General features: G+C 42.9%; 3 protein-coding genes across 3 annotated transcripts; 1 reads left to right on the top strand and 2 right to left on the bottom strand.

The window, feature by feature from the left end:
• Window positions 1-620: 620 nt before the first annotated feature.
• On the bottom strand, window positions 621-2,574 carry borcs7 (BLOC-1 related complex subunit 7). The gene is made up of 5 exons (XM_024424659.2): window positions 2,382-2,574; window positions 1,882-1,944; window positions 1,720-1,763; window positions 1,530-1,550; window positions 621-1,419 (listed from the first exon to the last, which is right to left on the bottom strand). The coding sequence occupies exons 1-5, from the start codon at window positions 2,511-2,513 to the stop codon at window positions 1,368-1,370; spliced, it is 312 nt and encodes a 103-aa protein (XP_024280427.1). The 5' UTR covers window positions 2,514-2,574; the 3' UTR covers window positions 621-1,367.
• Window positions 2,575-3,279: 705 nt separating this feature from the next.
• On the top strand, window positions 3,280-6,482 carry LOC112252939 (steroid 17-alpha-hydroxylase/17,20 lyase). The gene is made up of 7 exons (XM_024424658.2): window positions 3,280-3,669; window positions 3,930-4,068; window positions 4,227-4,456; window positions 4,560-4,646; window positions 4,808-5,196; window positions 5,289-5,392; window positions 5,512-6,482. The coding sequence occupies exons 1-7, from the start codon at window positions 3,355-3,357 to the stop codon at window positions 5,790-5,792; spliced, it is 1,545 nt and encodes a 514-aa protein (XP_024280426.1). The 5' UTR covers window positions 3,280-3,354; the 3' UTR covers window positions 5,793-6,482.
• A 4,971-nt stretch (window positions 6,483-11,453) lies between these two features.
• On the bottom strand, window positions 11,454-23,677 carry wbp1la (WW domain binding protein 1-like a). Its single transcript, XM_024424657.1, has 4 exons — window positions 22,678-23,677; window positions 15,281-15,383; window positions 14,633-14,797; window positions 11,454-13,709 (listed from the first exon to the last, which is right to left on the bottom strand). The coding sequence occupies exons 1-4, from the start codon at window positions 22,837-22,839 to the stop codon at window positions 13,594-13,596; spliced, it is 546 nt and encodes a 181-aa protein (XP_024280425.1). The 5' UTR covers window positions 22,840-23,677; the 3' UTR covers window positions 11,454-13,593.
• Between the last annotated feature and the right edge of the window lie 327 nt (window positions 23,678-24,004).

The raw sequence follows: 24,004 nt of genomic DNA, 5'->3' as shown, positions 1-24,004 counted from the left end.
ATATCTGGTCACAATGCAGACACAGTGGACAGGTAAGACATTTTACTACCAGATGTCGATACAATGGCTACAATGTGGACATACAGATTTCAAAATGTATAGGTAATATATCGACCTGAATACTTTCACAATAAATAGGCTAACGTCAATCATTATTAAGTATGTTATAGATCCAGTGTAAAAAACACAATTCATATTGAAATGACATTCAATGATGTTTACAGGGTTGATCCCAAAATAAGTATGTTAAGTGATTAAAACATTTTTTTGTGTGTGTGCATCTTTCTCCTCTGCCAAAACAAAAGCTGATTCAAAGGTGTGGCAGATTTTCTAAACTCTTCTGTTGTAGGATACACAAGTATCCTCAATGAAAAGGTAGGCGGGGGAGGACACTATTCTGTTTGCCTACTAATGAAATGACACACTCCTCAACCACTTATTGGTTTCCGGGTCACAGAGGGGAGGACGGTATTTTGCCCAAACAAGAATCTCCAATGGAGTAGGTCATTGGTCTGATGGTGCCTTCTGATGTGTTTGGCCTCCCCCTTGCTTGCAAGAATAAAGACCAAAAGAGGAAAGGCCTTTTGTTAAGTAAATCATGTGATAAATGAGCTAAAATGGAGACTGGAGTAGGGCTTTAATAAATAAGAGTCACTAATATGCAGGGTAAGAGCACCATATGCTGGTATGCATATTCTTAAGAACAGCATGTACCTAGGGAGACTTCCAGGCCAGCCTCCAGTCCAAAAGGCCAGGGGCTACATCAGGAAGGTGCAATGTTAGAGAACATTCTGATAGAATTTACCCTTCGCCAAGCACCGCCCCAGAGTTTTGGCCAACCAATCGCAGTGCTCCAATGGAAAGCAACTGCTGTGGAGTGGGACACTTTATTCAAGCTCTCATTTCAAAACACATGAAAGCAGTGGAAAAATTAGATTTTTCTTCAAAAATTGATTAAATGGCTAAATAAATGAACAATGCACCAGGGGGTACTGCGATTCTTGTAATGTGGAGCCTGTTGGATTATGTTATACATTTGTTACATTGTTAGCTCAGCTGGTTAGGTTCCTGTGAAGCAATTGTAATGACAGCCCACCACAACATACCTGAGAGTTCTGATTAGCAAGGGGTAGTCTGTGTTTAATTTCATTGTGTATTAAAAACACAGTTTGAGATCATTGTAAGGGGGGTTCTCCACTAGTTTCAATGAGGAATTGGGCTTCCCGGGAAATGTTGTCCCAAGGTTGCAGCAGGGAGAGGGAGGGGGGGGGAGGGGGGGGTCTGCACATATTTTCTCAGAAGAAGCAACATGGTAACAGACAGGAGCAGCTCATAGTCTTTCATTTAAGTGTCTCGGTGCAGACACTTCATTTCAGTAAATGCCTCAGTTGATCCTGAAGGTTTTTGGAGTGTTCCACACTGTGGAGAAAGCAAGGGGAGATATGGTCGATTGCGTCATCAAGTAGTGTTATGACTATTTGGACAGTGATGCAGGTCGACTAACAAACAAAGTTCATATTTTGACTTACTTCTTCTGGATGGCCTCTTGTCTGGAAGATAAAACAAAGATCCATGTAAAGTATGATAGTCATCTCCCTAGTCAATGTTTATTATCCAAGCATAGCAATACACAAATGGCACATGAGAATCAATTCTGACTATCATGATTACCGGATGCACATTGGTCATCTTGTCCAAAATAAACTGGGGATAACTTACTGATATTGCAAATGGGTGGTGATGATGGACATTTTTCTCAAACTCTGTAAAACAAACAAATTATGTTTTTGTAGTCCAACAATATCAGTGCTAGATCAGGGTGAACACAGCTCCTGTTAGTTGAGCTACTGTAGTGTGGACCTGGATCCCAGTACTACTTACATCCTCTGAGTGCAGAATGGCGTCCTCCTGAATGACCATGTTTCTGGCAGCCTGTCCCAGAAGCTGAACGAGACATTGAGTAAATAGTTTAAAGTGGCTTCCTTTCCTCACCTCCCCTCCCCTCCCTTCCCTTCATAATGATATAGTAAGAAACTGGACCAGTGAGAATGGTAGCCATAGTTCAAGACATAAATGAAAGAGGCAAGTGAAGTAGTTAAGAAAATGACCAAAGGAATTTAGATAGTGGGTCGGGCATATTGAGATGCACCCATCATGTGATGTAGCTGCTATACAAATGAGCTCGCTAGCTTTGTCCAGCCTAACTTACTAGTTAACGTTAGCTAGACACAATAACCTTAGCTAGCTAACATCAGTTGGTCAGCGATTCTATGGCTTTTCTTGCTAGCTAGTTAACGTTAGCTGTCGTTGTGGGGCAACCAGCTAGCTAACCAAATGCAGCAAGGTCTCACAATAAGGTGCTAATCGATTTCCAGCTTTACCTCTTGACTCCGTGATCCCTTTAGCACCTGGCGAGTCAGGGCGATCACATCCCCGCTGCAGGAGCCCACTTTATCAGACAACAATCCTTTGACAGATTGACCAAACCGTGGTTGCGACTCCACGGAAGCCATTGCAGCAAAGATTTTTTTATAAACAAACAAGATAGACCATACAGTGTCGTTTCCAATCGCAGCAAATTAATCATAGTGGGCAGGACAAGCTTGGGGTTGTGCAGAGCCAAGCACTAGCTGGCAAGATCCTATTGGCACATTCTATGGATGTATTTGCATTTTCCAATAGGAAACGCCTACTTTGAAACTTTTGCAAAGGGTAAAGTCTACAAAACTTAGTCCACTCTGTTCGTAACAAATTCTAGTTTTGAGAAAGCCATCTTCTCCCACTGCTGGGCACTGGGCTTCCTCTTGGAAACGCAAACCGGATGCTTCAGATTGATACATCCGGTGAACATCTGGCTCATTGTTCTATCGGTGATTGCAGTGTTATGACTACGGAATTGCAGCTTGTCATGAAAACGCCCACTCTTAAACAGCCAAAACATCTTTGAAACCCCAGAAAATAATTGTCAAAAGTCCATTGCCATTATAAGGTTAGGCTATTGGTGTCTCTTGCCTATAATAGGCATTCCTTTATGCATAAAACAGTTTTAAAAAAGCAGTTAAACAGTTAGTTAATTCATTTATTAATTGTTGTATTTCGTTAGCCTATTATAGTCTATTTGCAACAATATATATTATTTTATCAAACATCTTTAGTGGGATTAATCCAAGTTAAACAAGCTTATCTTGTTTAAATTGGCATGAGCTGTTAAAGATATCTAAGCTTAAAATATGCAGGGTCAAGGTATGGCATTGAAGGAGCCGTATAAAACCCCTCTGCTCCTCAGTGCTGTTGCTATCGAAGTTCAGTGACGCTCTGATAACGACGCCAGCCCCTCTTGGCCCAACATACAGCATGGCGTGGTTTTTGTGCATGTGTGTATTCTCTGTGGTCGGGCTGGGTCTACTGCTCTTGCAGGTGAAACTTCGAAGGTCCCTGGAGACCAGAGGGGGCCCTCCGAGCCTGCCCGCGTTCCCACTCATCGGGAGCCTGTTGAGCCTGCGAAGCAATCAGGCACCGCATGTCCTCTTCCAGAAGCTGCAGCAGAAGTATGGACAGACCTATTCTCTAATGATGGGCCCACACACAGTCATCCTTGTCAACCACCACCAGCACGCCAAAGAGGTCCTCCTTAAAAAGGGGAAAATCTTTGCAGGAAGACCCAGAACAGTGAGTGGTTATTTTTTCTTGAACTTGTTTTATTCTATTCTATATGACAGAGACAATTTAAAGTCAGCCTGATCACTTATTTGCTTGTCTTTGATGCATAATAACATTGATATAATTGTGCCTGAAATGTACATTAAAATAAATGTAATGTGTAATGCAGTGAATTTTTACAGTTAACATTTGTTACATAATCATTGATTGGCATTTCTCACTCCTTATGCTCTCCTAGCCTACATAATAAAATATTTGTTCTTAACAAGGTAACCACAGACCTGTTGACGAGGGACGGTAAAGATATTGCCTTTGCAGACTACGGTGCCACTTGGAGATTTCATCGTAAAACAGTGCATGGAGCCTTGTGTATGTTTGGTGAGGGCTCTGCCTCCATCGAGAAGATTAGTGAGTACCAAACAAAGTTTATATCCATTATAACAATTTGTTGTTGAATCTGACCACTTTGATTCAGGTGTACTGAGAAACCCTCTCTGTCTCTGTGTCTCTGTGTCTCTCTCTCTCTCCCTCTCCCTGTCTCTTTCTCACTCTCTCTCTCTCTCCAGTCTGTAGGGAAGCTCTCTCCCTGTGTGACACTCTGCGAGAGTCAGGAAGTGCATCGTTGGACTTGTCCCCAGAGCTGACAAGAGCTGTCACCAACGTGGTCTGCTCTCTCTGCTTCAGCTCCTCCTATTGCCGCGGCGACCCCGAGTTTGAGGCCATGCTGCAGTTCAGCCAGGGCATCGTGGATACGGTCGCTAAGGACAGTCTGGTGGACATCTTCCCATGGCTACAGGTACAGTGCAACTTGTTGTTTATAGCCCCCTGGATGGAATGGACCAGTACATCTCTCAGGTTTCCTCAGTGCCTCTATACACGTCTTCTTTTCTCCCTCTTAGGTCTTTCCCAACGCAGACCTGCGTCTCCTAAAGCAGTGTGTGTCAATCAGAGACAAGCTGCTTCAGAAAAAATACGAGGAACACAAGGTAGGCTACAGCAGGTAGGTACAGTAGGTACTTTCCTCTATATAAATAGAATATAGATGAAAGTATCTATTGTACCTCATCATTTTTTATGAATATCAGGGAAATACCAGTTGCAGCAGGCCATGGTGTATGGCCGTGCTTTACGTTATCCTCCTCAACAGTCGGACTACAGCGATCATGAACAGAGAGACCTGCTGGACGCCCTGCTAAGGGCCAAACGCAGTGCTGAGAACAACAACACTGCCGAGATCACCATGGAGACCGTGGGCCTTAGTGAAGACCACCTGCTCATGACCGTGGGTGACATATTTGGAGCCGGAGTGGAAACCACGTCAACAGTCCTAAAATGGGCAATTGCCTACCTCATCCACCATCCACAGGTACAAAAGCGAATTCAGGAGGAACTGGACAGTGTGGTGGGGGGAGACAGAACCCCCCAGCTCAGTGACAGGGGGAGCCTGCCCTACCTGGAGGCCACCATTAGAGAGGTGCTACGCATCCGGCCTGTTGCCCCTCTACTCATCCCCCATGTAGCCCAAACAGACACCAGGTACACAGACATTACTGTTTTGATCTAAAGACGTTTCTTTGTACTGATAGCAAGTTCACTCCGTTCTGTTTCTGTATGTATTTAATTTGCAGTATTGGCAAGTTCACTGTTAGGAAAGGTGCTCGCATCATCATCAACTTGTGGTCCCTGCATCACGATGAGAAGGAGTGGAAGAACCCAGAGATGTTTGACCCTGGTGAGAATGTCTCAAGTTAATAGACTATTTATACCTCATTCTCTGTGTATTAGTGTCCTCAGTCCTCCCTGTGTCCTCAGTTTTCTGTGTTTCAGTCTTTCTCTCTTGTGTCTCCACAGGTCGCTTCCTGAACGAGGAGGGGACAGGTCTGTGCATCCCCTCGCCCAGCTACTTGCCGTTTGGGGCAGGGGTGAGAGTGTGTCTGGGGGAGGCGCTGGCTAAGATGGAGATCTTCCTCTTCCTCTCCTGGATCCTTCAGCGTTTAACTATGACCGTGTCCCCGGGCCAGCCACTGCCCAGCCTGGAAGGAAAGTTTGGGGTAGTCCTCCAGCCGGTCAAATACAAGGTCAATGCCACACCAAGAGCAGGCTGGGAGAAGAGCCATCTCCAGACCTCTTAGACCCCCCCTCCACCCCCACCCTTACCTAATGACATGCATGGGTGTTAATGTTTAAACACTAATAGTGGTGCATTCGAATTGACCTTGGAATCTCAGCTCCAGTTGGTCAAGTTGTGAAGATGATATAAATGCGTTCTAGTGCTTTTGAGGTTGGTACAACTCTACAATGAATTAGATTTTTAGCTAGAGAGCTAAGCAAGATAGTGTTGCTAATAATACGTTGGTTAACTAGCTGACAATGTGTCAAACCATAGACTGTATTGGTCAAAGTAGCTTCTTTATCCACATAGCTAAAGGCATTGTTTTACCATCTTTTGGTCGCAAAGGTGACAGGTCATTGATGAAACGTCAGAACTCGATGATACTCAGGTATCATCATTCTGGCCTGAGTTTCTCACTTGGAACTTGGAGGGCATTGTACTGGCTATTTTGGAGTCGGGAACTCGTATTTCCACATTTCAGAGAGCTCTCGAATGCACCATAGAACATGGAAACAGGCGTGAACTAAGGTTGTGATATATTACGCAGAGACAGCCCTTGTAATGACTGCTATTTTTCACTGATGCATGTGTATTGATGTTGAACAATGCTGTATATTTTTTGCCTTAATGAGCTGTACTAATGTATTCCCTGTTACTACTGTTTTACATAATACTGTCTTTTAGTGATGAATAAAAAAATCATATAGCACTCTGTGTTGATGTTTGGTCAATAAAACTAACCACAGTATTTCCAGCTACAGAGAAAATCCAAGTGAGAGCGTATTCTTGCAGAGAAGTCCCCTTAGTGGCGCTGGCATCCTAACAATATACTGTCCTTCCAAGTAAGACACACTCACAAAATGGCCTCTCTGACAAATAAATGTCAACAGCATAAAGCACATGTCATATTCAGCATTCTTTAATATCTATTCATTTGGCTGAGTTTTTGTACAAAAGATTATCAATGAAATATAAATTGCAATTTCCTTCAGCAGATGATAACAAAGAGGAAAAGATCAAAATGCAATTTAGCACCAATGGCTTCTTCAATTGGAAGAAATATATTGGTATTTTTCTAAAATAATTCCGTAGTTCTTCTAAAATACATTGAAATTTAAAATAAAAAAATAACTGTCTCCACACCTTGTAATTGGATTTTCAACATTGCAGAACCCACTTTTTTTAAGGGAACCTTAAGTTTACCATTTTTATTTTGAAAATAAAAACAAATTGCATTAACATAATTATTGGCACCTTGGAGCAAGTACTTGGTTGTCCACAGCCTTTGGCCAAGATAACTACCGAATAATGCTTCTTGTAGCTGCAACTTTCTACTGCCAATTTAGCCCATTCTTCAGTTGCAAATTGTTCAATTCTTTAATGCTGTTGTCAGATTTTGCCATAGGTATTAGATGAGATTCAGATCTGGTACAAAATTATCTGTATCCACAGTAAAACGAGTCGTATATTGACATGAAAGGCAGCTCAGCAAGGAAGAAGCTGCTGCTCCAAATCCTCAATAAAAAAGCAAGACTACGGTTTGCAACTGCACATGGGGACAAAGATCGTACTTTTTGGAGAAATGTCCTCTGGTCTAATGAAACAAAAATAGAACTGCTTGGCCTTACTGACCATCGTTATGTTTAGAGGGAAAAATGGGACGCTTGTGTCGTGTCTTTACTATCATTAAATTGAAGACTTAGTTTTATCAAAGATTCTCTGTAATTAGTATTAAACGATTAGACTGATTAATCATGTAACTGTAATTAACTAGGAAGTCTGGGCACCAAGGAAAATAATCAGATTACAAGGTTATACTTTCCCAATATAACCTTTCAGATATTTTCATATCTGATCCATAGTCTTCTGATTAATTATTTACTTTACCTCACGTTAGTCTCATTCCAAACGTCGTTAATTGTTGGTTATCTGCACGAACCCAGTCTTCACTATGAGTCATCCATACATCAATTGTCTTAAATCATTTATATATTACTAAGTAATTCACAGAAATGCATAAACAAAACAACAAAGTAAATATGGTTACAAGAAATGATAGGAAATGTGCCCTAGTGGGCTAAACCGGCATCGCGGCTTGGTGGACAAAATGAGGAGTGACTACAGAGTTGATAATTATAACAATTGAAACGCTAATCCATTGCACATGAACGCTCACTCATTCGGGAACAATTGCAATTGTAAGGGGTAAGGGGACAGACTTTACGTCCGTCCCCTCACCCCGACCTGGGCGCGAACCAGGGACGCTCTGCACATGTCAAAAGTCACCCTCGAAGCATCGTTACCCATAGCTCCACAAAAGCCACGGCTCTTGCAGAGGGAGAACCACTACTTCAAGGTCTCAGAGCAAGTGACGTCACTGATTGAAACGCCACTAGCTCGCACCACCTCTAACTCGCTAGCCGTTTCACATCGGCTACACAATCAATATATATATTTACGCTCAGTGTGTCGTCTTGATCGCTGGTGAAAAGTTGTTTCTTTTGTATTATTGTCCTTCTCTCTCTCTCGTAATTAATATAGACTTGTTCTTATTCTGTCGGTATCGATAGTCTAAGAGTTTAACCACGTGGTATGGTTAAAAGATTCAGCAATGGTCTGCAACCTTTGTCCCCTCCTAATGGAGAAAAACATGGTCTGGTGATAATTTCTCAAAGTTGGGTTTTATTCAGAATTGCAGAAAAGGGACTGTCCCAGGATGCCAGACCCTAACTGGGCTCAGGGGCGGTCCTCTGATTTAGCTCAAATCAAAAGGGAATTAGATTTTCCTTTATTAAACAGTCCAAAATCATATTACACAATTTTACAAACAGTATCATACTCATTCATTCATCTTATACAACAATTAGATGTAAACCTCATATCTGAGGCTATTATATAAACATTGTTATGGTAATGTGGCCACACCGTCTCCCATGAGCTTCCCCAAGTTGTAACAAACCCACCAGTTCGTAGCTGGATTCTTCACCGATCTTTTATACTTTCCCGGGAACATGAAATTTGTTCGTACCTCAAGTTTCGTGAGGTGGAAGAAATTCCTTTGTTCTCTATGAAAATTCACTCTGCCTCTTATACTGTGTGGCCATGTGGCAGGGTCTTCTCAGGAATTTACGACCTCTCTCTGACCACAGCAGCCTAGTAGAAGGAGGCAGGGGAGGCAGGGAGAGGGGGACGGGGCTTGCTGTACCCAAAGAGGGCAACGTCATGACACTTGCAAGCCGAAGAACATCATCCCAACTGTGAAGCACAGGGGTGGCAGCATCATGTTGTGAGGGTGCTTTGCTGCAGGAGGGACTGGTGCACTTCACAAAATAGATGGCATCATCAGGGGGAAAATTAAGTGGATATATTGAAGCAACATCTCAAGACATCAGTCAGGAAGTTAAAGCTTGTTCGCAAATGGGTCTTTCAAATGGACAATGACCCCAAACATACTTGCAAAGTTGTGGCAAAATGGCTTAAGGACAACAAAGTCAAGGTATTGGAGTGGCCATCACAAAGCCCTGACCTCAATCCTATTGAAAATGTGTGGGCAGAACTGAAAAGTTGTGTGCGAGCAAGGAGGCCTACAAACCTGACTCAATTCACACAATTTATTGTGGGAAGCTTGTGGAAGGCTACCCAAAAAGTTTGACCCAAGTTCAACAATTTAAAGGCAATGCTACCGACTACTAATTGAGTGTATGTAAACGTCTGACCCACTGGGAATGTGACAAAAGAAACAAAAGCTGAAATAAATCATTCTCTCTACTATTATTCTGACATTTCACATTCTTAAAATAAAGTGGTGATCCTAACTAACCTAATACAGGGAATTTATACTAGGATTAAATGTCAGGAATTGTGAAAAACTGAGTTTAAATGTATTTGGCTAAGGTGTATGTAAACTTCAGACTTCAACTGTAATTAACTTTACCCAGTAACTTACCAGGACATTTTAGATAAAAACCTGTTTGCCTCTGCCAGGAGGCGGGCACTTGGCCACACGTGGATCTTTCAGCAAGACAATAACCACAAGCACACATAATTGACCACAGAATCAACATTTCACAATTGCCATTTCAGTCTCCGGACTTGAACCCCATTGAAAACCTGTGGTTTGAATTGAAGAAGGCCGTCCATTAGAGCAGAAAGATATCAAGGACCTGGAAAGACTCTGTATGGAGGGATGGTCTAAGATCCCTCCCAATGTATTCTCCAATCTCATAAAACATATTATAAAAAGGCTCAGTGTTGTTATCCTTGCAAGGGGAGGGTGCTAGATTATTGAAAACAGAGGTGGCAATAATTTTGAACCCTATATTTTAGCATACAATATAGCTCATTATTAGCATATTTATTTTATGGTCTTTATCAAGGGTGCCAATAATTATGGTCTATATAGAGCTCTGGCCATGCACACTTGAGACACCTCGCTTTTGTTTTTCAGGGGCCACAGCAGTAAGGTTGAAAATACTGTATCCCTGAAAACCAGAAACATCCACTTTCTGCCGACTCAGCGGAGAGTGGTCTGTCTATGGATGCCACATTCAGAGCTTTGCATTCAGAGCTTTGCATATGTAAAAGTGAGACTAGCCATTGCTCATTTGTCATATGGTATAGAGAACTACAAGGTAGCATCACTCCTGCAATACAACATTTGCAACAGAAAACAGTTTTTAAGTACACCAGTGGATACAGGTAGGTGCAACTTTCACTGGGGACATGTCCCCCACAGTTTTATCATTGGAATGTGATACAAAACGAGGAAACGGTGTGCTTTAGGACCATGCGGACGCCTCCGAGCGGTCGGTAGTCTGTAATGGAGTGTTTATCCAACTGGCTAAAAATAATAATAGTAATAATAATATTAATAACAAAAATGTCCCCCCCACTTCTAAAACCAAACTTGCTCCCATGGATACAGATGTTGAAAGAGTTAAAAAGCTTCTGCATGCTCCAGTTCGGCTAGCTTGCATTCTCCCTTAAAATATCTTCACTTGAAAAACTAGAAAAAGCGACAGTAGTATTGTTTGTCCATCTTGAGACGCCGTAGCCAGTATACACTTCCTCATAATAGTCAGAATTAATCTAAGATAACTCGAAATCCGTCATTAATTTTGACGTTTTTGCAGAGGAAAACTTAGTTGTGCCATTTTACATCTAACTAAGATGTTCGGTGCAGTATTTCTCAAGTGAGGGCTCAAGTTAGGGCTATCAGACTGTTAAAATAGCCATCACTAGCCGGCCTCCACCCAGTACCCTGCCCTGAACTTAGTCACTGTCACTAGTTGACTACCACCTGGTTACTCAACCCTGCACCTTAGAGGCTGCTGCCCAATGTACATAGACATGGAACACTGTCACTTTAATAATGGAACACTGGTCACTTTAAACTGCTTTACTCATTTCATATGTATATACAGTATTCTAGTCAATACCATCCTATTCCATGATTGCTGTATGTATACTATTCTATCCTACGTATTCTACAGATACACTAAATATTCTATCCATAATGTCTATAATGTCTATAATGCCCATCACACATATACACACCCAAATACTGTATAACATATATACACACACACACTGTATTTGTACTCTGGACTTTGCTCGTCCTAATATTTATATATTTCCTAATTCCATTCTTTTACTTTTAGATTTGTGTATTGTTGTGAATTGTTAGATATGACTGCACTGTTGGAGCTAGGAACACAAGCTTTTCGCTACACACTCAATAACATCTGTTAAATGTGTGTATGCGACCTATTCCTCTATTTGGATTGGTGGATACATCTCATTATTTTAATTTAGTTTTCAATATTGTTGTTGACGTCAACTGCCTGTTTTCAATGGAGAAAGAAGCTCATGTCATGAATATGCAAAGTAATCTTGAGACAACTTCGATATAAAGTGTTTTATCTCAAAGTTGCCGAGATGTCACGTGTCCTACCGACTTTTATCAGTACACTAGTAACAACCTAAGCATTACGAAACTTTGATAAAATAAAACTCACATGGCCTCTCATTGACCTCCATACAAAAACGCATCGCTTTTGTGAAAGAAACAAAACATTGCAACCTGCTGGAGAAGACAGATTTTTGGCCAAGTTGGGCTTCGCCTCTCATACAAATAAAGGTTGATTCGCTACCACACCCACATCGGAAACTCTGTGAAGTTATTTTGGAGCGAGTTAAGTAATTACATGTTTTATTTCATTAATAAGACCCATGTATCTACAATGAAAGATGTAATGTTGTTATTGTTATTGTTATTACTCAAATGAAAACAAAACAGCTGAATTAGTCATTAATTTCTTCACTCTATCTGGTAAATGTTGTATTCACAAAAACACATATTGGAAATCTGTTCCCAAATGCAATATATTTTTACTTGAAATACAATATTTTATAAAATCTCTAGAATTAGTCAAAACCTTTTTTTTATATAAACATTGTATTCTTACAACACTACCATAGGTTTATACAACTGTAACCCCTGACCTTATTCTATTTATTTTAACTTTTGAAACTCAATTAATGTGTAGCGAATGTTTTTATATATATATATTACTTCAATGTTCTTTTACTTTTCTTTAGAGAATTATTGTTATATATAAATATATATATATAATTATAATAATAATAATAAATAAAACCACATCGGAAGTACAATCATGGCCTCTGGGAGCTGCTCTACTACTCTATAGAGATATGTGAAACACAGTTCCCAATAAGGCTACACAGTATTAATCTAAGCGTAGGCTATTCAATCATATAATATATTACAGAAAGGCTACGTAACAAGACTTCGTGATTCCTTAGTAAAAGGGAGTTCTGAAGACACATTACAATAACCGAGACACATTAAACCGGTCATATTCACCGTTTCAAACATTAACCTCCGCACTGCATAGGTGTGTGAGTTTTTGTGCAATAAACGTGGTGTCTCTTTAACATGAGGTCAGACGATGATGCTCCATGGTAATCTAAAAATGAAAAATAAGAATATACCTTGTAATCCTTCTTGGCGCATCTCTCTTGCTTTGTTCATTCCGGTTGTGTATATTCCTACATCATATGTTGATGTTAGACTGTGTATCTCATTTAGTCATTTATGTCTTGTCTGAATAAATCAACGATTTTATATATATGCCTGAATTCGACCCAAAACCAATGAGGAAGTCTACAGTGTTGAAAGCGGTTCTATGAAACCAATGTGTACCTCCAGCAAAGCTCTCAACCGTGCCAGCCCGCTTTTAGTTTCTATTCAGTTCGACATGGCATAAATTCATCATTTGAACTCTATAATCTATTGGCCTTTGTGTGGCACAGCAGTGAGACTCCAGGCTTTTAGAGTCAGTGCATCACCACCTTAAGATATGGCTACATATGGCACGGCTGCATTACAGAGGAATGCACATTGTGATGCAAGCATTGTGCTACTTTCTTCTAAGGAGGGACACATTCACAGGCACACACACACACACCTCTCACTCACAGGTTTGGGGGATCAACTCTGAGTCTCTATGTCTGTGTGTATATTGGTGTCTGTGTGGATCTGAATCTGGGGTCTGCATCTATCACAGATGTTTTCTTCCTCCTCCCTTCCCAGCATGTGTCTTCCTCCTCCCTCCCAGAGTTCCTGGTTGTCACACATCTCGATTGCCGAGTCGCCTGTAAAGCGCAGTTACCTGCCCAACGCCAAGTTATTGTTGTCAGGGAAACCATTGCCATGCTCCCCCTGTGTAGACACGGGGGGCCGCAGTGGGGGTTGTGTCTGGGTATGTGGTGGTGGTCTGGGGGAAGGACGAGGGCAGTCAGGGTGCTGGGTGGACAGAGAGGCTAACTGGAGGGGGACTGTAGGGAGGGGGAGGAGTGGCAGTGCTGTCAACTACCTCCTCATAGGTTGGCAGCATGTAGTCAGGCAGGAATCCTATACAACGAGAAAGGGAAGGAGCGGATATGAATTGAAATGTCTTGATATACAGTACCAGTCAATCCTTTGGACACACCTACTCATTCAATGTTTTTTCTTTATTTGTACTATTTTCTACATTGTAGAATAACAGTGAAGACATCAAAACTATGAAATAACACATATGGAATCATGTAGTAACCAAAAAAGTATTAAGGGAAAGGGGGATACCTAGTCAGTTGTACAACTGAATACCTTCAACTGAAATAAGTCTTCCGCATTTAAATTAAACAAATCAAAATATATTTTATATTTGAGATTCTTCAAAGTAGTCACCCTTTGCCTTAAAGAGATCTTTGCACACTCTTGGCATTCTCTTAACCAGCTTCATGAGGTAGTCACCTGGAATGCATGTCAATTAACAGGAGTGCCTTGTTAAAAGTTAATTTATGGTATTTATTTCCTTAATGTGTTTGAGCCAATAAGTTGTGTTGTGACAAGGTAGGATTGGTATGCGGAAGATAGCCCTATTTGGTAAAAGACTAAGTCCATATTATGGCAAGAACAGCTCAAATAATAAGCAAAGAGAAACGACAGTCCATCATAACTTTAAGACATAAAGGTCAGTCAATAGGGAAAATGTACAGAACTGCAGTTGGAAAAACTGTCTCTCATGAGGACCGCCACAGGAAAGGAAGACCCAGAGTTACCTCTGCTGCAGAGGATAAGTTCATTACAGTTACCAGCTCCAGAAATCGGCAATTAACTGCACCTCAGATTGCGCCTCACAGAGTTCAAGTAACAGACACATCTCAACATCAACTGTTCAGAGACTACATGAATCAAGCCTTCATGGTCGAATTGCTGCAAAGAAACCACTACTAAAGGATATCAATAATGTGTCACGCATACAAATGCTACAGACAGACATTGGCACTCACTGAGATAGAGGGGGAGATGCTGTGTGTTGTTGTGGGCCTCTCTGTATACAATGAGGTTGATCTCATTCTGTCTCCTCTGCTGCTGGAAGCTCTGCTTGTAGCGCCGGTGCTGAGACACACAGCAGCACATTAATATGATGATGAGAGTCCACACCAACCAGAACCCTGAAAACAGAGCTATGTGTTAATGCAATAGCATCCATTTCCAACAGATCTGTAGGTCTCAAACCTCTGACACACACACCTCAGTGCTCAGGATCATTTGTTGAGCGCAACATAGGCTAAAACAACAAATGAAAAACTGCTCCAGACTCAGCACCTTTAAAGCCCATGCAGTCAGTCTTGAGTTATTATAAAAAGGGACTGCACCAGTAACATGAGACTACAACCCTGCCTGTAAACAACTAGAGCTACCCTCTCACATTATTAATTTAAGAGTTACACAACCTATGGAGACAGAGGATAGACAGGGAATATGATATGAGGAGAGGATAGAGGGGGAGAGCAGAACAGAGGAGATAGCAACAGGCTCACACAAATAACTCTGGTTAGGCATACACTGTATGGAGGAGAGGAGACATGGAATAGTACAGGGAGAGAAAAGACAAGGGGGAAAGGGGAGCAGAGAGAAGGAAGCTGGTAACTCACACCAGAGCTCATAGTAGTAGCTGCAGCACTGAGACTCTCCACAGCAGTGGTCTGATTCACATACATAACTCTGGTTGTTGTCTCCATGGCACACCAACCTGCTCTAAAAGAAAAGCACAGAAACACACATAATTGATTCATGATTTTCCATTCTAACATTGAGAACCAGGTTTACCGTGCGGCAAGTGGTACCGGAGTGCTAAGTCTGGGACCGAAAGGCTCCTGAACAGCTTCTACCCCAAAGCCATAAGACAGTTAATTAAATGGCTACCTGGACTTTCTGTTTTCACCCCCTACATACATATACATATTATTTTCTTTTTATCTATTTGTTAATTTTCTCCCTTTTTAACTGCACTGCTGGGAAAGGGCTTGTAAGTAAGTCTTTCACAGTAAAGTCACACTTGTTGTATTCTGTGCGTGTGACAAATAAAATGTGATTTCCCAACAGCATTTCAAGGCTAAGTTCAATGTTAGAACATTCGTAGGAGCATCTTTAAAACTCAGAGCATTTCCCCCTAAACCAGGGGTACTCAACTACTATTTGAGAAGGTCCAGCGACACAAATTTCCTAGGTGGCAAAGGTCCGGATGGATATTGCCCTTTATCGGCACTGTGGTAATAAACATAATCATCTACGTCTTTTCTTACCAGCGTGTTTTCCCATCTCCCTGCTTTCTCAAGTTCTGTTTCCTAGTTTTCCCGGTTCTGACCATTCTGTCTGCCCTGATCCTGAGCCTGCCTGCCATTCTACACCTGCCTGACTCTGACCCGGTTACAAACCTCTGCCTGTTCTGACTCTGAGCCTGCTGTTCTGTACCTTATTGACTGCCCGGGATTACAGACCTCTGCCTGCCTTTAACCTGTCTTTTGCCTGCCCCCTAAACATCTGTGACTCTAGCTGTCTGCATCTGGGTCTTATCCTGAGTTCTGATATTACGAACTGGCCATGACTGACCCAGCAAACTAAGACCAGCTCCACAATGCTGTCTCCTTGCAAGGACACACCATTGGAAGACACGAGGAGTTACTGCAATGTCTTATGGCGGGACTCCATACCCTGGCAGAACGCCATGACCAGGAGTTCGATACATTGCTGGAGCAATTCTGCGGATTCCCTACTGGGATTCCCTATTCCCTGGCGGGTCACATCCGTAATCTTCCAGCCTACCCCAGTGTCCCGAAAACCCCGCTTACCTCCTCCAGAGCGCTGGCTTTTCTCTCCCAGTGCTCCCTCATTTTCGTGCTTCTTCGTTCCCCTCGGACTGTTCGAGGATAGCGTATCTCAACGCTGATGTCCGGGGGGGCACTCACCTGGGCTACGGTGGTGTGGGAGCAACAGTCCGCCGCCTGCCTCAGTCTGGAGGAGTTGGAAGTGCGGAAGGTGTTTGATTCTCCGTTGTCCAGGAGTGAGGCTGCTCGTAAGCTGCTCCGCCTACTAGGGATGCAACAGTACAGTGGCCCATGGTTCGGTATGTATCACGTTTTGTGGGCCACAGTAACGGTATGGTTTTGCTATCTTTATATTTAAGGAAAAAAATTAAACACATCACCCTTTTTGCAACACGTAGCTCTTCATCTCCCAATCCAGTACATATAGAACCGTCACAGTGAGGTAGCTTTGAGTCCCTCTGGAGGTCCAACTATCAGTGGAGAGAGCTAGATAGGATGTCTGTGTCAATTCGTTTTCAATTTCTCTCTGTGATGTTTCATAGAGTTTGGGAATTAATTTTCTGCTGAAATGTGGGTGGGAGGGGACATTGTAACTCGGTTAAATTATTGTTGGAAGGCAGCAGTGAGAGATTGTTGTGTTTTCGCTAACAAGTGGACTCTCCTTGCACCAGGTCCACCTGCAAGGGATACGGCTGGGTGATGGCGAGTAAATGACACAACATGTTAGAAGTGTTTCCACTCGAGTAGCCGACAGTAACAAAGCAATGCTTGCAGACTGTACTTTCTTTGTTTACGGTCTTCTTAACCTCGTTATCGTATTGAACGTTGAATCCAAAATGTTCCCACACAGCAGATTTGAAAGGCGCCGGTGCCTCTTCAAATTTGCTTCTCTCTGTCTCGCTAGCGCTCGCCATTGTCACATTGGTGAGGTGGTGAGAGTTTCCCCTCTCTTCATGGGGCCCCCTTTAGGGAGGTTTACTTCTGAGATGTCATTGCAAATCATCCATTCGTTGTTTAAGGTGGAGGGGGTTGTGGTCACTGCGGTTGCCACATTTTGAGACATTGCTGTGGAGTAAAGTTTGTCAGCCCTCAAGAGCCCACTAACGGCCTGGGGCCCCAAGCAGTTGTCTGTCTTGCCTGTTCACAAGGTGCGTGTCTAGTTCTGTGGATCTGAATATACAACGTGCGTGTCGTCTGCAGTGCAATAAGCAACTTTTGGAAATGATAGGAAAAGGCATATCGTAATTCTGCGGTCACGTGTGAGTATTGAACCATAGGGTGCGCACCACTGATTCCCTACCAGCTACGTCAAGACTCCCGTAGTGTGGCAGACTACACGGTGGATTTTCGCACATTGGCGGCTGAGAGTGCCTGGAGTACGGAAGAAATGTTCGGCATGTTCCTTCACGGATTATCGGAGGTGATCAAAGATGAGCTTGCAGCCCGGGAGCTGCCCATGGACCTAGACTCCATCATAGCCTTGACCATCCGGATTGATGGGAGGCTTTGAGAACGTAGGAGGGAGAGGGAATCTGTGCCCTGTTGCCCTCGTTCGCCCTTGATTCCCACCTCGCCTCCGAGGAATCCCGGAGACCCCTGAAGTCTACATGTCCAAGTGAACCCAACGTCACCCGAGTTCTCTCGGGAATTACAGAGGGCTGCTGACTCGCCTCCTTCGGTGTCCATGCACCTGGGTAGTGCTAGATTGACTCTGGCTGAGCACTTACGCTGACTCCATACCCAGAGCTGTCTATATTGTGGAGCTACGGGACATTTCTTAGCTATCTGCCAATTAAAAACCCAGGCTCATCAAGAAGGGGCGAGTACTCTGGTGGGCCATACAGAACTTTTCTTCTCCCCTTACTCACATCCCTTTCCATGCTATCCTGCTGTGGGGGAACCAGTCGAAATCTCTCCGGGTACTCATTGACTCTGGGGATGATGAGAGTTTTTTGGACGCTACCCTGGCGTCCGAGCTGGGCATCCCCACTCAGCCCCTCTCCATTCCCATGGACATTAGAGCGCTGGACAGCCGCTCTGTAGGCCGGGTCACTCACAATACCACTCCTATCAACCTATGAGTGTCAGGGAACCACAGCGAGGCAATCCAATTTATGCTGATTAAGTCTCCTCAGCTTCCCGTGGTATTGAGATTCTCTTGGCTCCAGCGGCACAATCCCCTCAGACTGGACTGCTGGTGCCATTATGGGCTGGAGACCGTTCTGCCACGCCCATTGTCTGAAGTCAGCGCAACCTGCCCCGGGATGTCTTCCTGTGGGATCAGAAGTTGCCCTGGACCTCTCCGCCATTCCTGCGGAGTGCTAGGACCTCCGGGAGGTCCTCAGTAAGGCCCTAGCCACTTCACTTCCTCTTCACCAACCCTATGATGCCGGGATCGACCTTCTCCCAGGCACCACACTGCCCCGGGGACGACTGCACTCTCTGTCGCGTCCGGAGACCAAGGCAATTGAGACCTACATCGAGCTGCAGGGTGTATCCGTCCTTCTGCCTCCCCTTCCGGCGCAGGGTTCTTCTTTGTTTAGAAGAAGGACAAAACCCTGCGCCAGTGCATCGACTACCGGGGCTTCAATGACATCATGGTGAAGAACTGCTACCCGCTACCACTCATCACCTTGGCCTTCGAGCCGCCCTGGTCGCCACCGTTTTCTCCAAATTGGACCTGCGGAACGCCTACCATCTGGAGCGGATACAGGCAGGGGACTAGTGGAAGACTGCCTTCAACGTGGCCTATGGCCACTACAAATACCTGGTCATGCCATTTGCACTTACCAACGCCCCTGCTGTGTTCCAGGCCCTGGTTAATGACGTTCTCCACGACATGTTGAACCGGTTCATTTTCGTCTACCTCGATGACATCCTTGTTTTCTCCCACTCAGCCCAAGAACACTGTCTCCTGCCAATGCTGTGAACTTTGGAACAAATGGTGTGAGAGCAACTCTGAGACACTGGTGCAGGTGTTCATTGGTGAACCTGGTGGGGTATTTATTTTTAATAAAGTTCATTGTGGAGTAGGCGGATTCACCGCTGTATGTGGAGCCAAACATGGTCAGGATGTATAGTTCCAGTTTCTTGAGAACAGGGACATCAGCTGCAGGTACCATATTTCCCCAGAATGTGACAGGGTCACAATCACCAGCCTGCTCCTTTAAAGCCACATTTTCTTGCAGTTCAATCAACTCCATTTGCTGTGATGCAACATCTATCCATCTGAAGATCTATTTTGCTTCTTCTGACAGCTTTGTAACATTTGTGACCAAGAAGGGGTTCTGGATGAGCAGAAGCACTTCTCTTCCAACACTGAAGTCATCAAAGCGAGTCGTGAAGTTATCCATCAGCTTCAGGATGAAATCAACATTGTTGGGAACATCTTTGTCTTCCTATGTTTGCATCAGAAGATTGGGGAAGTGGACAAGTTCTCTCTGGAGATCATTTTTGAAAAACCTCAAATGTCTTCTGGAAAGTCCGGACTGCTGTTATCATATCACACACTGTGTTTTCCCATCCCCGCAGCTTAACATTCAGTTGATTACGGTGTGATGTAATGTCTGTCAATTTTTTTTCCAAAACTCAGAAAACGTTGCAAATGTCACTCTTTTGCTCTAATAAGCTTAGATTTCCTCCCGAATGCATTCCAAAACCGTGTCTTTGCTGAGCCATCTGACAAGGTTGTGCAGTAGTAAGTCATCAAAACTGGCATTGGACTCAGTCAGAATGCCTCGTAGCAGGTGGTGTTGTAGGGATGATGATGCTCTCAAAATGTGGATCAGTTTCATCATCGTTGTCATGACCTCAGAATACGGCTATGCGAATCTCATGTTTTATAGCTGGCTAGGCTAACAACCTTCCTGGATGTGGTTATATAGGGAAGTGAACAGTTTGAGTTTTAAGTAGTTGAAGGAGAACTAGTGCCTGGTGGCCTCTATAACGAGCACAGCAGTGGAGGATATCTTGACAAGGTCAGCACCGGAGTACGGTAATACATACGCTAGCTGGTGGGCTAAGTCAGCACAAGACAAGGAAGCCCGGCATCCTCCAGTAAAAGGGATAGGTAGGGGAGAGCTGTCACACAGCCTTGGAGGGCGAATCTTGCACTGTGACCCACATGCTGTTGGTGACAGACTGACAGTATACTCAACTCGCATAGAGTTAAGCTTACCCTAACGGGACTTGGGAAGATGCAGTACATTTTCGCAATACGGCTAAACCAATTTTGCGAGAAGAAATAAGAAACCATGCGTGGTCGTGCTCCCACTGTGACCTACGCAGAGTGAGAGGGATATAATCCATACTCTCAACCGTACTGATGGTCTGAAAGGTATGAAGTAGAACTGCAGAACAAAGTCGACTACAAATACAAAGTTGCCAATGTCTTTGCAATTGATACAAACAAGCGACATATCAAAAATATGCTTCAAATGAAAACCGAGATCACAGCATTAAAACCATATTGAAATACATTTAATGTTCCATCAATTGAGTTCTATTTTGCTACTTGTAGAGTACTGTCTGTAATTTATCTCAACAAATTTCATGATGTGTAGCCTAACGTACTCAATGATGTGCTGTGATTTAGTGCATTTTTATTGGGTAAGCATTAGAATAAGCCACCTCAATATTTGCAGCCATCGGTGGTCATATCACTTCAGGAGCTAATCCATCGTCTATATTGTGAAATAATTATAGTATTAAGGAATTGTTAGATCCTTTCTTCAGATCCTATCAACACACACTCCAACAACGCACTAGCAACCATTCTCTCTGTGTGGTGTTTAGGGAAATGCATGTTATCTTCAGGTTGTAGGAAAGATGCATCATCAAAAAATTGTAAGCCGAAATTCCATTGCTTATCGGAAACCGGGTCCTGGGCAGTTAGTCTACATCCTGGCTATTATTGTAAAGAGCTCCGCCTCCAAACAAGACCTAATCTGTTTGGTCCAGACCAGACCAAGTCTGAAACAATCATGGACATCTATGTCACAAGTTTGGACATCACAGTAGAGTACGGTACCTTATACTATACTCTAGTATGCTCTACTCTACTGTGCTGTACTGCACTTTACTGTTCTCTGCTTTTCTTTATTGTGATGTTACTGTACTTAGTTTTAGGATCCCCATTAGCTGTTACCAAGGCAGCAGCTACTCTTCCTGGCGTCCAACATTGAGCATTATACAAATTTACATTGCTCCATTAGAATATTACATTACAAAGAATAATGTGTGTGTTTTAGAGTATGTGTGTTAAAGTGTGTGTGTGTGTTTTCTCTACTGTACTCTACTGTGCTGACCAAACTTGTGAAACATAAACGTCTATGATTGGTTCAGATTTGATCCGGCCAGGGCGAATGAAAAAATTTCAACTACTTTTCAACGTCTATGGACGTCTGGTGTTGGTCGGTGTTCAGTGGGTGAGAGTGCTTGTTACATTAAATGGAAAGAGGGTGACTGGTAGGTGTTGTGATAGGTGTCAGTAAGAGCCAGGAGAGGTGACATTAGCTGGAGAGAAAGAGATCATTGTGAAAAAGAGAGCAGCGGAGAGATAGAGAGGCAGGTAGGGGTTGTCCAGACAGTTCAGTCGTGCTTTGTTCACCAGATGACAGAAAGAGAAAAACAGTTATGAGCTGTACATGCCATTGTAGCCAATTCAATTGCAGTAATTCCATTACTGATTTTTCAATTCCTTTTTTAATCACTTAAAAATTCCTAAACACACTTGATATCAGCAAAAACACTAACTTATTGGTAGGTCTACCATTACTTGCTACTTCTGTGAACTTCCATTATCCTCCCTCCTCATGAGGGAGAGAAATTAGAAAATATATTTGGTTTTGGAACAAGGAAGCCAAGGTTTCTTAAACTTACAGAAGACAAATCATTTCTTCAAAACTAAATATGTGTTGATTTTAGTTGGCAGGGGTCTTTACTTCAACATTATTGTCTTTTGATGTATTTCAAATACCTTGTAAGACTTTTTCTGGTAGATGTTTTCTAAAAACCCCTTTTCCATCTATTTGACCAGAAATCAAAGCCTTTGTTAATTCCCAATTTTTAGGACAGAACATTTTTGAAAAATGTATATTTCCCTTAATTTCTCAAAAAGATCAACTCTTAGCTTTCATTTGACACCCAATTTGACATACTCCTATGAACTTCACACGTTGGTGCTCATGGGTCCTTTCAGATGGAAATGCCCTGTGCTAGCATACCTGTGTAATTTCCAGCAACAATGCCATGGTCTCATCAATGCCCTCGGCTGGGATAACAAACCCAACAAAATATGCAGGAGAGAGGAAGAGGAGGGAGGCGACCAAAGGAGGGCCAGTCAGGAAGAATTTTGTGTTGAGCTTTTCCTTTTTTTTGCACTGCATGGATCACTGGAGTGGTTGAATGCAGCATTGCTGTATGGTGCACTCAAAATGACTTGTAGTTGAGTAGCCAGCAGCACAGAGTGAGCAGCAACCCAAAAGAGGTCTCGATTTAAATGCAACAGAACCCCTCTGGATATAGACCCCCAATATGGTGCCAGGGAATGCAAGTAAACAGGGCAACAGAGGCCAGTTTAAGACCCAAGCCCCTTCTTTCACAGTCTCACATAGACACACGTACACCCTAACCGGCACTCCCATGTCTGACCTATGTAGTCTCAATTTTAATTGCAGCCTCGAAAATCGCAACTGCAGATTTGACAAGTAGATGTCACGCAATCACAACAACGACTGCCAAGCAGCCCTGAATTTAGATTAGCCTCACTCCTGTATAGGCTATTACTGAAACACGCTGACCAGACCTGAGGGGTATACTACGAAGGAAGCTAGATCTGCTCAATGTTTTCTAAAGCTAGCCAGCTGCAGTTAGCTTCATATTCCAGCTCCAGCTCTATCTGTACTTCGACTGTGGATATTGCTTGCTTATCAATGCACAAGCGGCTTTTTTGCCACTCCTATGATAAAATAACTGTATTAAGTGGGGTTGGGGAGTATTGGATTACAAAAGATGGTAACTGTAAGCCTTTATGTTACCAGTAAAGAATAATGTAATCAGAATACAGATACTTTTGAAAAAAAATAGATGATTACTTCGAGGATACTTTTAAATTCAGAAAGGATGTTTGCGTAAAAAAAACTTTGACACCTCTATGTTTTATCAATGACATTCAAATCAGCATTGAAAAAGGTGCAAATTTAAGTTTGTTCCACCTGAGCGAGTCTGACCACAAGTCAGAGACCACTATGATGACACACCAAATATAAAAACAGATTCCCTACCAAAAAAAGTAAGAGATAAAATAACAAATAATTAAAGAGCGACAGTAAATAACAATAGCGGGACTATATACAGGGGGTACCGATACAGAGTCAATGTGAAGGGGCACCGGTGTCGAGGTAAATGAGGTAATATGTACATGTAGGTAGAGTTATTAAAGTGACTATGCATAGATAATAACAGAGTAGCAGCAGTGTAGAAGGGGGGGGGGGCACTGCAAATAGTCTAGGTAGCCATTTGATTAGATGTTCAGGAGTCTTATGGCTTGCG

The sequence above is a fragment of the Oncorhynchus tshawytscha genome, linkage group LG06 (assembly GCF_018296145.1).
Source record: "Oncorhynchus tshawytscha isolate Ot180627B linkage group LG06, Otsh_v2.0, whole genome shotgun sequence".
In the NCBI taxonomy this organism is placed as follows: Eukaryota; Metazoa; Chordata; class Actinopteri; order Salmoniformes; family Salmonidae; genus Oncorhynchus; species Oncorhynchus tshawytscha.
Note: the sequence above shows the minus strand (reverse complement) of the source record. Positions and strands in the feature narration are given on the sequence as shown.

What these genes read in the sequence shown, in the direction of transcription:
- LOC112252939 (XM_024424658.2), top strand. Translation starts at nt 3,355, where the DNA reads ATGGCGTGGTTTTTGTGCATGTGTGTATTCTCTGTGGTCGGGCTGGGT. An exon ending in TGCCTCCATCGAGAAGATTA is followed by an intron (nt 4,069 to 4,226) that starts GTGAGTACCAAA and finishes CTCTCTCTCCAG; the next exon opens with TCTGTAGGGAAGCTCTCTCC. An exon ending in CCCAGAGATGTTTGACCCTG is followed by an intron (nt 5,393 to 5,511) that starts GTGAGAATGTCT and finishes GTGTCTCCACAG; the next exon opens with GTCGCTTCCTGAACGAGGAG.
- borcs7 (XM_024424659.2), bottom strand. Translation starts at nt 2,513, where the DNA reads ATGGCTTCCGTGGAGTCGCAACCACGGTTTGGTCAATCTGTCAAAGGA. An exon ending in CCATTCTGCACTCAGAGGAT is followed by an intron (nt 1,764 to 1,881) that starts GTAAGTAGTACT and finishes TTTGTTTTACAG; the next exon opens with AGTTTGAGAAAAATGTCCAT. An exon ending in CAAGAGGCCATCCAGAAGAA is followed by an intron (nt 1,420 to 1,529) that starts GTAAGTCAAAAT and finishes CTTTCTCCACAG; the next exon opens with TGTGGAACACTCCAAAAACC.
- wbp1la (XM_024424657.1), bottom strand. Translation starts at nt 22,839, where the DNA reads ATGCAGTGCAAAAAAAAGGAAAAGCTCAACACAAAATTCTTCCTGACT. An exon ending in TGTTGCTGGAAATTACACAG is followed by an intron (nt 15,384 to 22,677) that starts GTATGCTAGCAC and finishes CTTTTCTTTTAG; the next exon opens with AGCAGGTTGGTGTGCCATGG. An exon ending in CTACTACTATGAGCTCTGGT is followed by an intron (nt 14,798 to 15,280) that starts GTGAGTTACCAG and finishes CTCTGTTTTCAG; the next exon opens with GGTTCTGGTTGGTGTGGACT.